Source organism: Lagopus muta, chromosome 6 (assembly GCF_023343835.1).
Source record: "Lagopus muta isolate bLagMut1 chromosome 6, bLagMut1 primary, whole genome shotgun sequence".
NCBI lineage: Eukaryota > Metazoa > Chordata > Aves > Galliformes > Phasianidae > Lagopus > Lagopus muta.
The window spans coordinates 6315251-6335437 of NC_064438.1; the positions used below are offsets into that span (position 1 = coordinate 6315251).

General features: G+C 47.2%; 1 protein-coding gene across 1 annotated transcript in view; it reads left to right on the forward strand.

Annotated features, from left to right (window-relative positions):
- EPS8L2 (EPS8 like 2) overlaps positions 1-20187 on the forward strand; it is a 42799-nt gene that overhangs the window by 14768 nt on the left and 7844 nt on the right. The window contains exons 4-15 of the mRNA XM_048949583.1: positions 8382-8446; positions 10886-11047; positions 11795-11944; positions 12435-12514; positions 12665-12804; positions 14144-14223; positions 14675-14801; positions 15066-15154; positions 16088-16162; positions 16935-17083; positions 17246-17372; positions 17585-17700. Coding sequence (XP_048805540.1) covers positions 8382-8446; positions 10886-11047; positions 11795-11944; positions 12435-12514; positions 12665-12804; positions 14144-14223; positions 14675-14801; positions 15066-15154; positions 16088-16162; positions 16935-17083; positions 17246-17372; positions 17585-17700 — 1360 coding nt within the window. The remainder of the gene's footprint in view (positions 1-8381; positions 8447-10885; positions 11048-11794; positions 11945-12434; positions 12515-12664; positions 12805-14143; positions 14224-14674; positions 14802-15065; positions 15155-16087; positions 16163-16934; positions 17084-17245; positions 17373-17584; positions 17701-20187) is intronic.

Here is a 20187-nt window from a genome sequence, read left to right on the forward strand (position 1 = left end):
CCGGTTATGTTAGCAAGATAACTTGATAAAGAATCTAACAAAAGAAAGACTGTCCTCAGCAGGTTAATAATTATACTCCTTTAACTACTCAGTGAACCATGACAACTCCAGTGCCCTTCGGCTCTTTGGAAACAGAGGATTGGTGGGATGGGTGCTTGCACTCAACCCAATCTCCCACCCTCTGGCTGTCAGTTTGCTTGGCTGGGACTTTCATTGGCTCTGGCAGCCCCTTGGTCAGAGAGTTTGTATTTGATCAGACGGCTCCTTTTGCTGCCCTGAAGTGAGGGTGGCTGCAAGAAGTGAACTGTGGAAATAAAGGTAGATGAAAAATTCCATGTTACTGACCATAGGTATCTGTCACCTCGATGCTGCGTGATGAGCAGCTGCCAAGGGAAGGCCTGAGATGCATCAGTCATTTGTCTGGAGATAAAAGCACAGAAAGAAGAGAGAAGGGAGGAGTGGGAATGCCTGGGAACTGCTCCACTGTGCACACAGGGCTGCTCGGACAAGCTCCCCCTGCTCCTCTGATAGAATCGCTTCCTTTGCTGTGTGCTGAAAGCTCCTGCAATTTTCACCAGGGGCAGAGAGATGTTAGTTTAGAGATAAATACAGAACCATACAGAGAAGTAAAACTGAAACAAAGAGATGAAAAGTGTGGGAAACAGAGTGGGTGCTCAGGTCAGCACCCATTGACAGAAGCCCTGAATTATTGGGGTGTCAGGGTGGGACTGAGTTGTGCAGAGGAGACCAGCAAGCACTGACTGCCCTGCAGTGTAAAAGCCAGCAAAGTAAAAAGCCAACAAACTGCTTTAAAACCAAACACACTTTTCTCAAATAAGTAATTTTCAACAGAGAGTTACATCTTTTTTTTTTTTTTTGTATGGACACACCTCAAAAGCAAATGTCAGCAAGAACAGGACACCTCTCCCACCAAATTCCAGCAAACCTGAACTAGGGATTGTAAGGCCAGAGGCCAAACCCTTGGGGGGAATAAATCACCTCCCTTGATTCCCCCACCTTGGCAGCCCTCTACCAGCAGCTGGTGTTGGCTCTGCTTCTATGCACAAGCACGTCCGTGGGGTTTCTGCCTGCAGAACGTGGGGCACGCCCCACTGATTCAGCATTCCTTCTTCAAAGGGCACTCAGCATGTGTGAAAGCAGCATTCAAATGTTTGGGTCCCCTTTCCACTTGGATTGTCCCTCCCCCAGCATTAATTTCTACTGGTAGCTGGGGGTGGAGGGCAGACAAGAACTAAAATTCCAGGGAGAATTATGTTTCATAATGAAACAAATCACATCAAGCTGAGCTGGCCTTGATTATGTGATTGTGGTGCTGCTAAGGGACGTTTTGGAGCTTATATTTCCATTTTTCTCCTGTGCAATCAGTCAGGACCCTTAGCCTGTGCACACTGCTGGGCCTTCCAAGAATGAGCACAACAAGCCCCAAATCCACAGCACTTTAAAGGAAGAAACAGCCTCAAGTTGTGCCTGGGGAGGTTTAGATTGGATATGAGGAAGAATTTCTTCATGGAATGAGCTGTCAGAAATTGAAACAGGATGCACAGGGAAGCAGTGGAGTCCCTATCCCTGGGGATATTTATGAGATGCATGGATGTCGTGCTTAGAGATGTGAGTTAGCAGTCAGCTTGTAGTGTTACGATGGTGGTTGGACTTGATAACCTGAAGGGTCTTTTCCAACCTCAGTGATTCTACCCATGTTGGTCCACAGAGGTGACAGCGGTGGCCCAGAGATGGGGAGGGTGGCTGTCCTCCTGCCACAGCTGGTGTCTTTTTCACTGCGGTGAGCACAGAGGGATGTAGAAAGATCCAAATCTCCAGGGAACTCTGCACAAAAATGGCCTAAAGCCCTGAGACATCTTCCCCCATCTCCAGCCCTACCAGAATCCTAGAGCGTTCAGCCATGGTGCTGCCTGGCTGCCATGACAGCAGATGCTCATCCTTCCCACTCCCCTTTGCTAAACAGCATCACATTTGCTCAGCTCCATATTCTGGAAGAGTCCATGACTGCCCGTACAGAGAGAGCAGGGGGAATGGCTGGCACCTATCAGGTAGCCACCGTACCCAACGCACAGCAAGCAGCTGAATAAATGTTAATGCATACCATAAATAAATTAAGCTGCTTCTCTGCTTACTGGTACGTGCCCTGAACCTAGCTCGAAGACAGCAGGGGGAAATGAGTGTGACAGGATGAGCCAAGGGAAGAGTTGGGAAGGAAGCACGGCGTTTGCCACTGCTTGCCACCCCTTTCTGGAGTGGTCACCAGGAGGGCATCTGAGCTGCTTTCGTGGGTGGCTGGGTGGTGCTGTTTCTCATGGAGGGCTGGGTACTGTAACTGTGAGAAGGTGCGTGGAGCCAAGGGGAGCTTAAAGATGACTTCACACGGGGCTCACTTCTGTGCTGCGTCCATCTGTGTGATGCTCGACTGCTTCCCTGTGCCCAGCCAAGAGCTGGCTCCGAGCTGCCTGACACACACTGCTGGGAAAGACCCAAATGTGGTGCACACAGGGCTGGGAAATGGCCACTAGTGTGTGTTGGGCTACAGAAACACGGACTTGAAAAGCTTCAGTCTGTGAGGCGTCATCACTTGACACTGCACGCCTCCTGTAACTTAAGAAAGGCTCCCGGGCTGTAACAGAACACGGGATGCTAACACAAAGACAGGAGCTGCTCATACCAGAACAGTGTGGCCCTGGGATGGTTATCATCTGCCTGGGGAGCCATGGGGAGAGGGGCTGCACCAACAAGCTGGTGGTGAAGGAGTGAGTTGTGTTTAACGGTCACAAAGCAGCTCCTGGTCTCCATAGGGCTCTTGTGTCTCTTACATAGAGACCCCCAGGCTGTAATTCCTTGCTGTCTGCTCTCACACATCCTCACTTGCACACTGGGCAAACGCAGTGTGAAGTGGCAATGCAGCGAGATGCCGTTACAGACAGGAGCTGAGCCAGCTCAGGAACAGCCTCAAAAGGAGAAAGACAGAAACATGGACTCAATACAGTCCATTTCCTAAAGCTGCACTGTAAATACGTGTTTACAACTGATGGCTGGGCACAGCGGCCAACAATGGGGTCATTAGTACTGGTTATTGTATACCACAGCAGTGCCAATCTAGCAGGCAACACCAATCTGCTGATCTCCTGAAGCAGTGGTTCCCCCTCTCCCTTACCTCCAGCCTTGAATAGCTCCCTTGTCTGCCTCCGTGTGTCACTTCAGCAGCCTTTCTTCACATCCCCTTTCCCACCCAGATTCCAGCTTCAGATTACGCGGCTCCTCTCCACCCTCATGGGTGACCCTTTTCACTTAAAGCCTGGAAATGTAATACTTTAACTGGAAACGGGACTGGAAGAAAGGAAGGAAACCAACATTCCTGTTGGCTCCTGCATCAAAACTCACCGGTGGCTCAGCGCAAGAACAGTGCTGTTGGTTGGTAAACTGCATGGCTGGGGGATTGACAAAGAGGCGTTTCCACCTCTGGCATATCCCGCCCAGCCTTGATTTTAAAGGAAAAGGGAGTACCTCTCCCCACCAGCTTCTCAGTAGCCTGATTGTCTTTTGCTGAGCAGCCCTTGGGCATGCCAGGCACAAGCAGGCAGTTAGTGCATGCAGGCCTTGCACAACCTTCAAGCTGTGTCAGGCTTTTATTTGTTCTTCTGGAGTGCAGTGTGCCTTCAGCTAATAAATGAGGAATGTGAGCAATTGGGCTTCAGCTTGTGGCAACTATTAGGCATGCTGAGCAGGAATTCAGCCTCCTGAGAGCAGCTGGCTGTCAGCACGCTATCAGTGCTGCCCAGGTCCATTCATACCCCTGGCTGCCGCCAGTATCAATGAGAGCCTTTTCTTTCAACTCATGAGTTTCATGAGTCCCAAAAGCACACGCTTTCCCCACTTAGCAGGAGGCCTTGCAATGCCACATGCTTCTGTGTCTGTGCAGACCAATCTGCCTCTTACAGCTAAGCAGGAACCAGTGGGATGGGCAGAGCTGCACAGTGCAGATGCATGATGGTGCTGCCGGATCAGATCTGGCCTCCTGCTGGGATTCCGGGACGGGATGCTATTTCATAGGGCTGCTTTATAATGCAGGCCTGGCAAATCTGCATTACTACCATTAGCATTCCAAGGCATTTGCTGTTTCATTTCTCCTACAAAGGGCTGTGTCTTGACCTGTTGGTTTGGCAGAAGGACCGACTCATGCTACATGGGCAGGTTACTATAAAAAGCACGTGCATTGCTAGATAATATATAGGTAACATAAAGAACTGGCAAACTCCAGAAGGCAACAACCAGGACTTTCCTTAAGCTGCTACAATGGATACAGAGGCCAGGAATCCTTTGCTTCACGTGTGTCCTTCACCAGAGCTCTGAAGCAAAGCGGCAGTCCTGACTCTTGGCTCCCTTCTAAGTCCTTGCAGGATAACTGCATTTCTTGGCTCATGGTCCCTGTTGTCCTGTGCTGACAGCTCCTGTAGAGACCAGATGCTCAGCAACAGCCATGCTCTTCTTGCCTTTCCAGCCCACCTCCCAAACCTGGGGTTGTTATGCTTTGGTTCCCTCCTGACTGTTTCATTGATGAATTGTTCATCCCCCACATTTTCTACGGAGCCTTCTGCCTAGCAACAGCAGAAAGCAAATACAAGGAGATACGAGGAGAATGAGGGAGGATCCGGTGTGATACAACTCCCTAATTAAGTAGAGAAGGATGTGCATGGAGGAGAGATTGGAGCTTTCCCAGCCCTGCTGTGACAGAAATTTGTCACAGAGGCACCTGTTGGCACCACAAGTGGCTTTGGCTCCGGTGTGCACCAAGAGCATGGGTGAATTTTTGTATGTAGCAGCAATGAGAATGTAATGGATGGAAAGAGACAGAATCTTGGGCCTGAGCCTTTGGATTCTGATGTAACTGACCCACAGCACCCTGTGCAGATCAGCACAGCACCATCAGTAGGGGGAAAGGAGTGCTCCAATTCCCACAAACCAGCAGGAACGGTTTGTGTTTATTTATCCCACTGATGTACTGTGTGCACAAAGCACCCAGTTGAGGGAAGCGTGGCCCAGCTTTGTGGGGAAAAGGGCGTTACATGGAAATGGGGAGGGAACCTGGCACATGGAGTGTGCTTTGGCTTCCCATAACACCATTCTTCCAGGATGTGTATTGATCCTACTTTTATTTTCTCAGTTCCATCCTTTCACTCATTATCATAAAGCCAAGCAGGACGATCTCCCTTCCAAACAGTATTTTGGCCTGTTGTCACTGGATGTTCAGTCCAGCACCCAGTTTTCAGCCCATTTTGAGTGGGTAAAATCCAATCCTCAGTGGTCTCAGCATTTCCCATTTCCTCATCTGCCCTCTGGTGCCAGTGGAAACACCATTTCTGTGCTGTGCTGTGCTGTGCTGTGTGCCTGCAAGATATTGGTGACAGATAACATTATTTAGAGAATAGCTTTGCAGCTTCTCCCACGCCTGTAAGTATGAGGCAACAGTAAAGCTAGCTGCTTAGGAAAGGATGATGATCTTCGTGCTAAGAGAGATTTTTCTTGCCTGACACCAAAAAAAAGAAAGAGACAAAGCTCTATTGTTTCCCCGTCTTTTTGACTCTCCTGGCAGGCAGGAGGGAAAAAGTACAGCAATGGTCACTGGGGCTCACGCCAGCTTTTATCACCTTCAGATGTTTGCTGTACTCGTGCCACAGTCCAGGACAATTCTGCTCTTTGCAATCCAGCCCGTGCTGCATCCAGCAGTTCTCCACCATATGCTCTGGCAGCGCCTGCCATCTGAAAACCATCTTTAAATTTCTGTCACTCTTATTCATCGTTGGGGATTATGCAAATTCCCTGCCTGCTGAAGACTCAGTATGGATTGGGTGACACCTCACCTCTCCTGAGCCTTCTCCATTGCAAGATGCTGTAGAAATGCAAAGTATTTCCAGCATGAGTGGTGTAAGATGAACCAAGAGGAAATGTGCCAGTGTTCTTTCATACAACCTCTCAGGTTGAGGTGGCCTACAGTTGCCTATTTTGCAATTTACAGCCAGAATCCTTGCTTCTTCCTGCATTAAAATGAAAGGAGATTGCAGTGTTTTGCACCTCTGCTGGAAAAGGCTGGGAGGGCTCTTATGGAACTCCATCTCCATCTACCAGCCCTTGACACTGCTCAACACCTGTCCTTTCAGAGCTGGAGCCATCTGCCTACCCTGCTTTGTTTCCAGTCTGATCACTAAAGCCTTTTCCACTCCCTTTTAAAAAGGAGAGGATGGAATGCCTCAAAATTGAGATTTGTCTCCATCCCACACAAGACGCAGTGTTCTCATTTCCATTAGTGTCATCTATTTACATGAGAAGTGCTCTGTGAGGAAATTGAGGTTACTCAGAGAAAAAAAAGTGCCTCACATCAGAGACAACTCCCCGCAGACACGCGTTGCTGTGTGCCCTATCCCAGATCTTGCCCCACATCTGAAGTAGGGCAGGCTGCAATTAAAACACCCAGCAAACTGAAAATGCCGCTGACCCCTCAGTGTAAACCAAAGGGGGGGGAAGTAGCCATGCTGGAAGATTAATTCCTGTACTCAGGGTCATTCCAGGAGCTTGTAGCTGAGCTGGGAGCTGTGCAAGGTGTCCAAAGGTCCTCCTGGTGTGCAAGGCAGAGCCCCAGCCAACACCCCTGCCAACATGCCCAGCAGAAAATAGTTCCTACCTGTGCACAGCAGCCACTTCGGTACTACGAGGAATTAGCTGTGGAAGCAAAGCACGCTGTTGTGTTTTCAGTGACAGGCATACAGGTGCAAGGTGCAAAGTACGCAGGTGTTCTGCCACGGTGATGAAATGTCTCATAGGCTTAAAAATTAAAATGCATTAGAAAGCTGTATCTATCAACCCTTGCCAGGCTTTGACTGAAATCACCAGCATCCATTTTCGTTTTCACCTCTCTGGGCCTCAGTTTGTATGTTTAGGATGCTACCAGTGCTGAGCTCTGTGTCTATGGAGAAGCACGAAGAGGGGCTTGATCTAAAAGCTCTCCTAGCCTAGCAAAGGTGAAAATCCCAAATCTCAAGGAAAGCAACCCTTCAGGGCAGTGCTTGTTCTGGAGAGACACCTGCTGGCTGGAGAGGCACCTTCTGCATCGGTGGAAGCCAAGCAGGAATAAACATATATCAGAGACACCGAGGAGTCCAAGGAAAAGGCTAAAGAGTTGGAACCCAAAGCAGTGGAGCCATGGACCTTGACCCAAGCATGGCAGGGCATGGGCTGAGAATTCTGAGCAGAACACCAGCAGTCTCAAATACTTGAGAGATGTGAGCTTGTTCAGCTCAAACGGGTGAGCAAGCATAGATGGGCTGGCTCCAAATCACACCAGGTGCCAAGGACAGGCTTGGCAGATCTTAGAGCAAACAGCTCCACAGTCTGGATGAAACCAAGAGGCTGACAAAAATACCACCAGTATTTCATCTAAGTCTCTGGGGTTTTTTTCCATCAGAATGTTGCGAGATCCTCCTGGCTTTGATGGTTGCTGCAGAGGACGGAAAGGTAACCTAACACAGGTTATTTCTAGCTTAGGATGGGTAAAAATGTGTAAACAGATCGTAAGAACCTATGACAACACACAGAGCTACAATTACATTTTCTAAGCAAACGAGAGGTTAGAGGATGTCCTCTGCTGGTGAAGAAGGTGTTTTCAGTTCAGTTCACTCTGAGCCCAGGTAATCTCTCCTCTGCCAGACACACAAAGCATATATACAGAATGGACACATACCATTAACCAGTGAGTAAAAGCTGACAGGTCGATTTTTCTAGGATTTTATTCCAGAGCCTCTTGTAAAAAAAAGATTTAAAAAGCAATATTTTTTCCAATTGCTCCTTGCTGCTGTTTACCAGTGAGAAATGCAGGAAGCAATAAAGGTTTGTTGCCTCATAAAAACATTGTTCCAGGCAGGTTCTGGCTGGCTGGCCTTGACCCCTACAGCCCTTCTCATTGCCAGGAAATGCAAGACAGCAAACTAGCAGTGTCGTAGTACTGCAGAGTGTTTCTTCCAGAGGCTATCTAGAAGGGCTGTTCTGTCCAGGCTGATGGGATGCAGCCTTTGCAAGCAGCTCTTCTGACACCTTCCCTGGTCATTTGCTGTCTGAGGCTTTGGTTTACACAAGGTTTCACTTCGTCTTTAAAAAGTGCAGGAATTGAATTATCAGTGTCATTCTGGAATACAACTGGAATGTGTATCCACCAAGTTAGTACTTTGATTCTCAGCACTCTGAAACTGGAAGCCTGGACAGTAGCACCCTATGTGAAAGCTCTAATTTTCAGACCTGAATACACTGATAAACAGCCTTTAAACTAAAGGGATTCTCTCTCTTTTTTTTTTTTTTTTTTCCAGAACAAAGGAAAAAATATTCCAATTCCAATATCATTATGCACGAGACTTCACAGTACCATGTACAGGTGAGCATGCAATTAACTTTTATGGGACTGCAAGACCTGTATGAGTGATAGATGCTGATAATGAAATATTTCACTTTTCCTGGAGCTTTTTTAGGTCAAAGAGCAGCTGGTAGCCTATTTAACAATATACAAGCATTGCTTTCCACATCCTGGGAGAGGCAAACAGCAAAGATGCTTGACAATCTTCCATTCATCCTTCAGGACTTTCTGTGAAGCCAGCACTTATTCAGCTGGACACATTTGGCCATTATAGCTATCAAACACAAAAGGATTGATTGGGAGGGAGGACAAAAAACAGTGATGTGAATTTGGTTTAATTAACAATGGATCTCTCTTCTATTTTAAATTAAAATTGGAAATGCCATGCAGAGCCATCGTTTATCAAAAATATGAATGATCGAGATCTGGCAAACTGAAATATAGAGTAATGAGGGAATGGAGAATGGAGAAAAAAAGATGTAAAAAAAGGGAAATTCGGCATGAAGAAAGAGGAAACTGAGAAACTTGTCCTCATCCTCCTCTACATTTGAAGGAGAGCAATGGGAGCTGTTGTCCCCCTTATCACTCTGTGCTTCAAACCCTTCCTGCTGAACACGGTGGTTAGAGGAACTCACCTGCCCAACCCACACTGAGCACGTCAACTATCATTTTTCAGCTCTCCCTCAACTACTGTGTCCTCTCCAGTAATTCAAAACCCTTCAGCCATGACAGGCACTCAGCAAAATTCAGCTTCCAGTGTCACAGACACCTACATAAGGGAGGAAGCCAGCCTGTGCAGCTGCCAACCAGCAGGAGCTCCACCTGGCTGGGGACAGCTGGCTCACTTGGCACTGAAAGCTGGCAAGGCAAGAAAGGAGGCTCATGAAGTTCACAGGTGGTGGGAAGGATCCCCTTTTGTCTGGTTTAAGGCCCCAGCCAACCATCCCCATCAGTGAGCCCTGCCAAATAGAATCACTCATGGACCCAGAGAGGGACTTAGAACTTCGTTCCTTATGCCTTGTGCCACTCATCTGTGATTTCTGCCTTCAACTTTGACCAAAGCAAACAGGACTTCAGTGGCCGGCAATGAGGCAGGAAGAGGCATTTTATACCCTTAAGTAATCTGTAAGTTGATCGAACTTGAAAAGTGGAAGCCCATTCTTAGGAAAGTTAGCATATTTGATTCTCCTTCTGGATAGGGGGGTTTAATCAGATAAAGATAAGAACAAGCCTTTATTCCCCCCACTCCAGCATTATTTAAAGAAAAGGGAAAGGAAAAATATTTTAATGAGTCTGAGATGGAGAAGTAGCTTTGGCTTCCTGAAAATGAACTTATTTAACAGTAAATAACTAAGGAATTTATGAAGATTGTAAACCCAGCAGTTATCATAATAGAGCAGATAAGAATGCCTGTCAGCAGGTATAAACCAATTCTCCTCACTGCTCAGAAGGCAGAGGGTTTGGCATCTCCATGTGGGTAATATTGACTTTGCAAATAGCTTTTCGTGCGGCGTTTTACAATTACAGTAACACATACCCAAGCATGTTCTTCATATCTGATGGCACGGCTAATCTCAGCTTTAGCTGCTCACGTACCTGCCAGAAGTTTTATTTAGATAGTGCCTCACCCCATACCTTTGCTTTATGAGCACAGAACTGGGCCATCACTTAATTTCTGCCGTGTTTGTCCTCTTCTCTGATCTATCCAGTCTTGGTGAATTATCCAGCAATCACCTTAGCGACAAATTGGTAACCTCAAATTCCCTCCATCCCTAATGTTGACTAAAGACTCAACCCTCTCATCCTCTTAGGGCTGCCAGTGCTTTCAATCTGAGCTTTTTCCTCTTGCATACACATCCCTTATGGAACCAATTGCAATGATAGTTCTCACCCATGCTTCAACAGGGCCACCCAGGGCTCTGGTGCCGTGGATACTCTGGGCCCATCCAACCCCTGGTACATCATCACTGTACCAAGGAGCTACTACCTGATCTCTGAAATGGTTATAACTGATCACTGGGAGAAGGCGTGAAAACAAGAGGTCAGAGGGAGAAAAGCCAGGCAAAACTCACTCCTGTACTAAAGACAACAAAGAGCAGATGCTTTTCCTTTCTGTTACTCCCCTCTGATCTACCCTGCTGGGATTCCCCTCACGTGGAGCCCTGCCAGCAGTCAAAAGCCTGCAGGTGCTGCTCGATTACACAAGTCTGTATAAATTCAGTGCCAAGTGTAATGCTTGGATCATTGCTTCAGGACACAGAACAGGGCTGGGAAAGCAGGCAAGTGCAGTCGTGTCTGGTGCTAACAACCAGAATGCATGCTTTGCACAGCAACTCTGTTGAGCCTGTGCAATAAGGAACAAATAACTGTCCAAACTTCCAGAGGTGGTTTTACCCATGACTTACAATACACCCATCAAAGCTTTTTTACCTGTTTTCTCCCCCTTCTTCTCAACTTCAGCACTTGGCCACCTTCATCATGGACAAGAGTGAATCCATCGTGACAGTGGATGATGCCATCCGAAAACTCCTATTGCTCAACTCCAAGGAGAAAATTTGGACACAGGAGATGCTGCTGCAAGTGAATGACAAGTCCATCCGCCTGCTAGACTGCGAGTCACAGGTAGCCAGAGGTTAACATAGGGGGTTCTACTTAGGGAAACCATCTAAGGATGGTTAGTACTTCCCTAAGTAAGGAAACCAAACAAGGGTGAATCACTATCAAAATCCACTCCAGGCTTTGCAGGGGCTGGCTGACTCTAATTGGAAGAGTAAGCAGGTGTGGGTTGGCTCCCAAGCACAGATAGTCCACATGGAAGATACCTTGAGCTGTGCTCCAAGCAAACAGTGTAACTGTTTTCTGCGGGAGTGATGCAGACTTGCAGGTCCACCAAGACCTATATGTAACGTATGAGCAGAGAGGAAAGAACTTGTTACTGGTATTATAACAACATGCAGGATCCCCTGCCTGAAAACCGTGCCACATCCAGACAGCAGGAGAAGGGTGGTGCTGCTCTGGGTTTAACAGTGAAAAACCAAAAAGCGTTCGCACAATTTCATCCAAAGAGTCAGTGGCAGGGCAAGCTGCTCACTGCTGTCATCCAGAAGGCATCTTTCTTCCCAGCACTCTGCTGGGATGCATGGCAAGTGGCTGATGCAGGTAGAGCACAACATGGTTCGCGGTGAGCAAGAGAACTCAAGTTGTTTGAGATTCAGGAGATGTTAGGCGTCCACCCCTCTCCCAGTTCTCCATAGCCCCAGGCCCTTTGCAGATGGTAACAAGTATATTTGATGGGTCAAGGAAATCCCAGAACACAAGCTCTGTCAGGTCTCTCTCTTCAAGCCCAACCCATTCCTTCTTCTTTCCCAGGAAGAACTGGAGGACTTCCCACTGCCGACTGTCCAGCACTGCCAGACGGTGCTCAACCAGATGCGCTATTCCTCCATCCTCCTCCTGGTGTGCCAGGATTCAGAACAGCACAAACCTGACATCCACTTCTTCAACTGCGATGAGGTGGAGGTGAGCAGAGCCTTCTTCGCCATTGGGATCTGGTGGGAAATGGAGCTGCTGTGGCCCCCAAAACCCTTCTGGGCCATGTGAGACAGTGGAACCTGCGCCAAGTAACCTGCAAGGCTGTGGAGAGCTTACAGACTGGTTTGGGTGAGGCGGGGGGAGGAGTGCCACCTGCATGGATATATCAATATGCAGCATGGCTTTGTACTCCCTTGTTCAAACAAAGGTGTGGATTGTGCAGGCGATGGTGGTGGTCAATGGGAACTGTGAGCCACACTAAAGGTTGGCACAGATATTGGTGCCTTGACACTGCCCTTTAAAGGCTCTCCTGTGTTGCAGTCAGTGATGTCTGGCTGCAGACCACCCCAAGGCCAAGCAATCTCGTAAACAGAACAAGATATGTTCCCAGCTCTCTGCCAGCCACTTCTCCCCTTACTCACAATTCAAGCTTTGCAAAGCACAGCCCCATAGTAAAATATTCCAATTTCTCTTCAAGGCGGAGATGGTTCACGAAGACATAGAAAGTGCCCTGGCAGACCACAAGCATGGGAAGAAAATACGACCACAGACGCTCAAGTAAGTACTGCAGGACTCAGGACAAAGGGGCAAGGTAGGCAGTGTACCTATCACCCCCAGCACCGCATCCCTACTCCAGCATTCACACAGATCTCTTGGAATTAGGATCAGCATCCTCTGACGGGGTTGTTCTGTGTTGTCGACTTGCAGGGCAAATCAAGAGAAGATCAAGCAGAGACAGTCTATCCTCCCACCACCACAAGGGCCAGCCCCCATCCCGATTCAGCACGACATGCGAGGCCAAGCCATGAACAGGAACCGGGTGGCACCCCCTGCCCAGTATGAACCAGGTACTGGGAGAGCTCAGTGAGTCTGTCCCTAAGGATAGGGACTCATCAGCCTGGGCAGACAACCTTCCTGAAACAGCCTGGGGTCATTTCAGCCCCACTGTTGCCACCCAGTGTCTTTACACTGTGCTGTGAAGCACCCAAAGAGGTGACTGGCCCTCAGCAAACTGAATGATGACAGCTCAGCTCAGTGAAATCAAAATGTACAGACCTGGTCAGAAAGGCACATTCCTGGCCCTTGCGAGCTTCACAGAGAACGCACATATCACCCACAGAAATTGAGCGATATGCATGAATTCTAGAGCTGAGTGTGGAAAGGCAGATTGGAATTCACCCCTCTAAAACCTTATTCCAACGTCATCCTGACTTCAGTTTGAGCTGCATTGAGAAAAGTTGTAGCCCTCTTTGGAGAAAGCAGTCACAGAAAAAAGCTCCCAGTAGCAGAAATAAGCTCTTTCTCTGGAAGAAAAAAAAGAAAAAGATCTGGAGTTGACTAAAATGACCAGCAAATAGCCTGTTGTACCAGTTTCTGTTGAGGTGAATTTCTCGGAAAGTATGTAATCAGAATACAGTAAGAAAGTTCAAATTGATGAGAGTAAACACTCATTTAACTGGGTTGGGATCCAAGGCCAAGCAGTTGATCCAGTCTCCTGGATGGAGAGCCTATTTTTGGTTCATAACAAAAGTAAGATTTATAATTCAGAGCCAGACCATCTTTCAACACCTGAATTTTGTTCTTTTTAGTATCAGCTAAAAACATTTGAGAGACTGCATGCAAGTTGGCACAAAAATGCTGATTTTTGCAGGGGCTTGCCTGAATACCAATCATGCAGAATTCCTGGCAGGCTGCTTTCTAGCCGGTGACACTTGCATTCGTTTCCAGGTCTTGCTTCTTCTTTACTGGGGAGCTCAGGGCTAGAAGACAGACTCAGAGTTGCTCTGACCACACTTGTGTTTGTGGGATGCTCAGCAATATTGGGGGCAGCTCTTCAGTGGCCCTAAGGTAGCACAGATGCATTGAGGGCAAACAAGTGGGAGCCTCCCAGCAGCTGGGGCTTGCAGGTCTCTGCCTGTAGCTGGTAGCTGGCTGCTGTCCATGATTTATCCAGTGCTCCCATCTGAAAACAGGCAGCATACAGACACAGGTGCTGCAACCCGTGGCAGATTTAATCGGCATCTTTGATCACCTCCTGCCCTTTGTGAGCTTCCGAGGTGCTCTCGGAATGAAGGAATGAACAAACACAGCCAGGTGTTACCACTCCTGTGTCACTGTGTTTGATGGGGCCCATCTTCAACCTTCCATGGTAAGAAATATTTTTTCTCTCCCCTTCCTTGTCTGCAGACTATGAGCGCCGAGGCTCTGCCTCCCAGGACCATGAAGAATCCCGCGCCATCTTAGCACAGAAGATTGAAAAAGAAACGGTTGGTAACAAGAACAGAAGGCAGGAGGAAAAGGGGAAGACAGGAAAGACGCAAGGGGCTCCTCCATGAGGATGATATTTTATGTGTAGTTCATTCATTTTTATACTGATATCTACTGTTCAGAAGGGTAAACAAAAGCAAAACTTCATTGCTGGGTTAGCTACCATTTCCTTTGCTGGTTTCGGAGGGGTTCTCCCCGGTGCACAGTCCTCTCTTGGGGTTATTTTCCAAAGGTCCATTAGCTAGGAGCCAGTTATCACACTGGTAAGCACAGCATGCAAAACAAGGCACAGCTTTGTGTTGGGAAAGGGATGAACCCAGCCTAATTTTTTGCCTGAACTCTTCAGTCTTCCATGAAATGAAGTGGGTAAAGACCTAGGATTCTTGTTTCTCATCTGTGCGCAGTTTGGGCTCTTTCTCACCTGTGTTTGTTGCACTTCTGTTCTCACAGCAAATCCTGAACTGCACTCTGGATGACATTGAAGTCTTTGTTGCCAGGCTTCAGAAGGCTGCAGAGGCATTCAAACAGCTCAACCAAAGGAAGAAAGGGAAGAAGAACAAGAAGAAAGGCCCAGCAGGTACAGTGCAGAAGCTAGAACAGGTGGGGAATGTGGGGGCACAGGTTGGGAAGCCTCAGCTCCCAAGGCTAGGTCAGTGCAGCCCTGCCTCAGTTTGCAAAACACCACTGGCGAAGTCCTGCTGGATTCTAGGGACTTAGTGCAGAGATTTGACTTCTCTCAATCCATAGATTTTCAGTGGCTGTTACCTGCATGCCAGCAGGAGTGCCATCCAGAAAGGGACACACTAATTAAACTGTCTTTCTCTCCACGTTCTCATTGAAGAGGGAATGCTGACTCTTCGAGCAAGACCCCCAAGCGAGGCTGAGTTCATCGACTGCTTCCAGAAAACCAAACTGGCTTTTAACCTCTTGGTAAGACACTGGGGATCTTAGGCAGCCACATGGCAGCCAGATTCACTGCATCAGTAAGCATTTGCAGTGAAATGTGTAGTGAGAGCACTATCAAGGGACAAAGGTGTGAATTTCAGATTCTTCTGCCAGAAGCAACCACAAAACAAACATTGCGTGAGGTTTGTGTAGGCTCCTTTAGCCAAGCTGTTCAAGCTGAAGCTAGAAGCCTAAAGTCCACCTTTGGAAAAGGCATGTGCCTTCCACTGCCTGTGCATGTGCCAGAGCCATGGTGCACACACAGTGAGCACCTGGCCCCATTTCACAAGCACTTTGAGCTGAAAGGAGCCACCTGCTCCTCTGCCTGTGCCTCCTTTCTCTCTGTGCCATACCAAGCATTTGTGCCCCTGCTCATGAGGTGTCCCTCCTTGCCCCCAGATTCCCAGCTCCTACTCTGTTCCTGCTCTTGAAGAGCTGTACCAGGAGGCATTGAGAAGATGACAAGTTGGAGCACAAAGATGTTCCCAGTGCTGCGAGCACTGCTTAGACAAGTGTGTGAGACCAGGAGGGTAATGAGCCAGAAGGAAATTTTGTCAGCTCTGAACTTGCTCAGTGAACAAGATACTTCCTGAAAAGTTATCAGTAAGGAAATCACAGAGACTGTAAAGAAGCCTGAGGCAGGACACAAAGATGCAGCCTTTTCTTTTAGAAGCAGATATTCATATGTGCTTGGGATGAGAATTGATCAGGACCTGCTAAAGCCAAGGCCATGCATCCACAGCTCTCCCCACATGCAGGTCTTGGACTTCCAGAAGCCTGCAAAGAAAAACTGGGGGCGAACAAGAAGGCGAGTGGGGAATCAGTGATCGTCAGGGATCATGAGCCCTCATGTTATAGGATCCTAACCAAAATCAGGTTAGGATTAAAGTGGGTTTTTCTTTTTTTTTTTTTTTTCAGGCCAAACTGAGAAAGCACATTCAGAACCCAAGTGCTTCAGAGTTGGTGCATTTCCTATTTGGGCCACTGGAACTGGTAAGACTAATTCACAGGTGTTGCTGTGAATTTGCTTTTTATTTCTAATGTTGCTTTTGCAGCTAAATTGTGCAGAGAAATCAGAAAGCTGCTCAGAACCTTCCAAAGTTTTCTCAGTAAGCAACCAGCGTTCCTGCTTTCTCATCTGATTTCCAGCCTGAGTTAAATGCCCAAACCCAAGCAAATACAAAACTTTCCACCACATTCACAAAGACTTACTGTGAAGAGAGAACCAGCTTTGGTTCTTGTTGGGAATCTGCCTGGTCTCACCTTTGAGTAAACGTGGCTCAATATTTGCACTGAAAGGAAGAGGCAGGAATCCAACCTAGAGAAGAAACCAGAAGTGATGCAGAAATACCAAGAGATTTTCCATTTTTTAGCGTGGCAGTTTGTATCCTTTCTCCAGCAATAGCTGGTTTTAAGGTTTCTTTGACTCAAGTAGAAAAACGACTGCCTTTCTCTGAACTGTTCTGACTTCTGCAGAGAATTAGGCTGATGTTTCTTGAGACAGCTAATGTAAACATTAGCTTCTGCTAGGCTGTCAGGCAATCCCGTGGATCCTTTGGAGAATTTAGTCAGGAATTATTTGCCTTATTTATTTGTTCTTTCTTTATACAGTCTAGAAGGTATACCTTTTCTTTAAGGTGGGCAGGCACAGAGAGTCCAAATGCTTAGAGTGACTGATTCTTGTCTTTGGTTTCTATGTCTTTCATGATATTTTGAACCTTTCCTGCAAAATCTCATACTCCTCTGTGTCTGTGTTGTAATTCAGATCATCAATAGCTGTGGTGGCCCTGAGCTTGCCAGGTCTGTCATCAGTCCACTTCTTTCTAAAGATGCCACAGATTTTCTCAAAGGACACCTGACACCAAAAGAGATAAGCCTATGGGATTCCCTGGGAGAGGCATGGACCAGATCCAGGTGAGGACAGAGCTGCTGTCTGACCAGCAATCCCAAGCTCTTAAGGCATGCTTGATTTTACAGCTACGTCATCTTTGGTTCTTTCCCTGGCACGCGGTACTGCATGCTTTGGGACAGATGTTACTTTCTAACCATCTACTTCTTCCCTGCTTCACATTCTAGGGCTGAATGGCCCCGAGAAGCAAACATTCCTACCTACATCCCCAAATTCCGCAATGGTTGGGAGCCACCCATAGAAATCTTCCGCGGAGCTCCCTGGGAAATAGACATTGGGCACTTGCAAGAAGAGGTAAGTTTTGTGCTCTGGACCATCCTTTCTCCCTTTCACCCTTCCTTTCTCTTCTTCAGAAGGATCTGCACAGCCTACGGCTAATTTCTCCAGCCTCTGCATGTGGCAACAGAGGAACTCAGGGAGACCAAAGCTGTCAGGCACTCCTTTCCCTCTGTTGCAGCTTCCCCCTTTCCACAGTGGCACCACTGACTCCATTTTTCCCCTTCCAGCTTTCATCAGCCAATGGATATCCGTACCGTAACTCCTCGCTCAAGCGTGGCCAGGCAGCTGATCAGACACAAGCTGTGGATGCCTTTAAACAGAACGTAACTCAGCATGTAAATAGGTAATGTACCAACACCACCCTGCAAAACACTGCTTTGGCCTTCCCCACGTAACCTCAGCAGCACCCACTGCACCACATCTCGATAACAAGGCATTTTGGAAGCCTGACAGATGGACTTGGGGCCAAGGTAGAGAGAACTTTTTAATCAGGTCTATAAGGAAATGAGCTGCACGTGCTTTCTGCCTGAAGAGGCAAAGCTCCTGGCTGGCCTCATTAGTCTGTCAGTATGTCATTCCATAACATCAACTCACCAAAGTGATGCTAAGCATCACGTGCCTTTTAATGTTTCATAAGACCTCCAAGCTCCAACAAACTCTTCCCAAATTACAGAGGGATTCTTTGCCATACTTCACTTTGCAGTGATTTGACATGAAGTTCTCTCCACACAAGCACAGGCCTGGATTACACTAACGAGCCATGAAATGTTAAAGGCTGGAAGTCCAGACACAGCAAAGCAATTAACAGACTTTTCCAAAGCCAGCACTGGGCTGGAAAAAAAAAAGCCTAAAGGCACACAGTTTGTTTCATGTTTTAATGTTCAAATCCAAAAGATTTACAAGCTTTACTGCTGTTACAAAATGTTCGGATTCACAGTAAAATCTTCAAATCCAATTGCAACAGCAAAAGAATTTATTCTGCCCATTTGCCCCCCCAAATGTCCTGGTTTGATCATAAAATGGTGCAGAAACAGTGCACTGAGTGGAAAGAGAATTTTGGTAACAGATTCTCCAATTCTATTTTTGATCAGCGATGTTGTGAAAAATAAGAAATCAGTTTACATGAGAACCTTTAAGCCCATCCTAGGTGACTGGTAGGCAATGCAGAGAAGAAAACAGTTTTACCTGTTAGTCTTAGCATAAGTAAATAATAAATCATAGGATCATGGAACGACTTGGGTTGGAGGCACCTCAAGGATTGTCAGGTTCCAGCCTCTAGATGAGGTTGCACAGAGGCCCATCCACGCTGGCCAAGAACTCCTCCAGGGATGGAGGTGCTCCTTAAACAGCCTGAAGTTTGCTCTCCTGAAGTTCTGGGTGCTGACCTCACTCTTTGTCAGGCCCACATTTCTCAGGATCACAAACTCAACCAGGGCACGGTCGTATTGAGTGGAATACAAATTAGCAGCATGCCATTTCACCATGGTGACCATTTCCATGCAATACCACCCAGCCTAACTACAGCATGAGCTCATGGAAGAGTGGATGAGGATGTCTTTTTTCCTTTTTACCTACCTTTCAGACTATCAGCAGCACCTTTTCCTTATGTTATATGTAAGAAAAAAAAAGCCACCCAAGTTAAGTTAATGGCACTGAAGCAGATGCTGTAATTGAGAATGTTTCCATGACTCTTCAGTCCAGAGCAGGCTTCAGCCAAGTCTGCCCAGATAATTGCCAACATCACAGCCCAGGGACAGAGCATTTCCTGCTAGTTTTCTAACCAAGAGACTCTATATTAGCAAGAGCACCCATGCATGTATTATTATTTATAACAGGGCTCTGGGCTGCAGAGGTGTCACGAAAGCCCTAGGCAGTATTAAACAGTGATGCTCACATGTGTGTTTTGCATGCATCTATGCTTTACTTTACCTTCACCCTCCTCCAGCTGTCCTCTTTCCTCGTGACCCATTTACATTCTGAAATGGTACAAAATAAGTCATTCCTCTGTAACTCAGGCTTTTCACCCCTCTCCCTGCCTTCAGGGCACTGCAGGGTAAGGCCATCACTCCCTTTCTTGACTGGTAGATTCCATCTGTCTGAAAGACTGCACCATGCTTTGGTAACTGAGAGCCATTCCAAATCAAGTGAACTGAAGGCCATGCTGCAGAATTAAGCATGGTACCAAGTCACAGAGCCAATGGGTTGCACCTTTTTCAGCCCACCTGCAGCTGTATAACTGGCTTCATCAAATTACATGGACCTTGATATAAACTGGGGTAGCTCCACGGGAGGAGAACCTCACACCCTGTTGGCATGTTTGTTGTGAACATAAGCAGCTGGAGCTCCCTTGCACTGTGTATGTGCTTGTGAGTCATAGGCAGAAAGATCCACGAAAAATGCATTAAAGTATTTCCTGTCTACGGTTACACAACCAGGCAATGCAGCTTTACCCATACTGCAGGCATATTTGGGATTAAAAAATAACACTATGCCCATCCCAACCAGAGGGAAAGAAATGAGATAGGCACATTTTTTTCCTAAGCCAGGAAAAAAGAGGAAAAAAAACCCAAAAAAACAACACATTTCAGCTTCGGCCAAACAAAATCTTTCACCTCACATTTCCACCTTGGACAACCTCCTGCATTTATTGCTCCTTTCCAAACAAAAAGCTGGTTTAACATAGAAAGCCGTGCATTCTTCTGCCACAGATCTCCAAGCAATATACCTGAATGCTTTTCTCCTCCCACCAAGCGTAGAATAGAAACATTCAACTCACTTTTCCTATGGATCAGCGCAATTCTCTTTCAGTAGCTCAGTGTTGCCTGCTGGA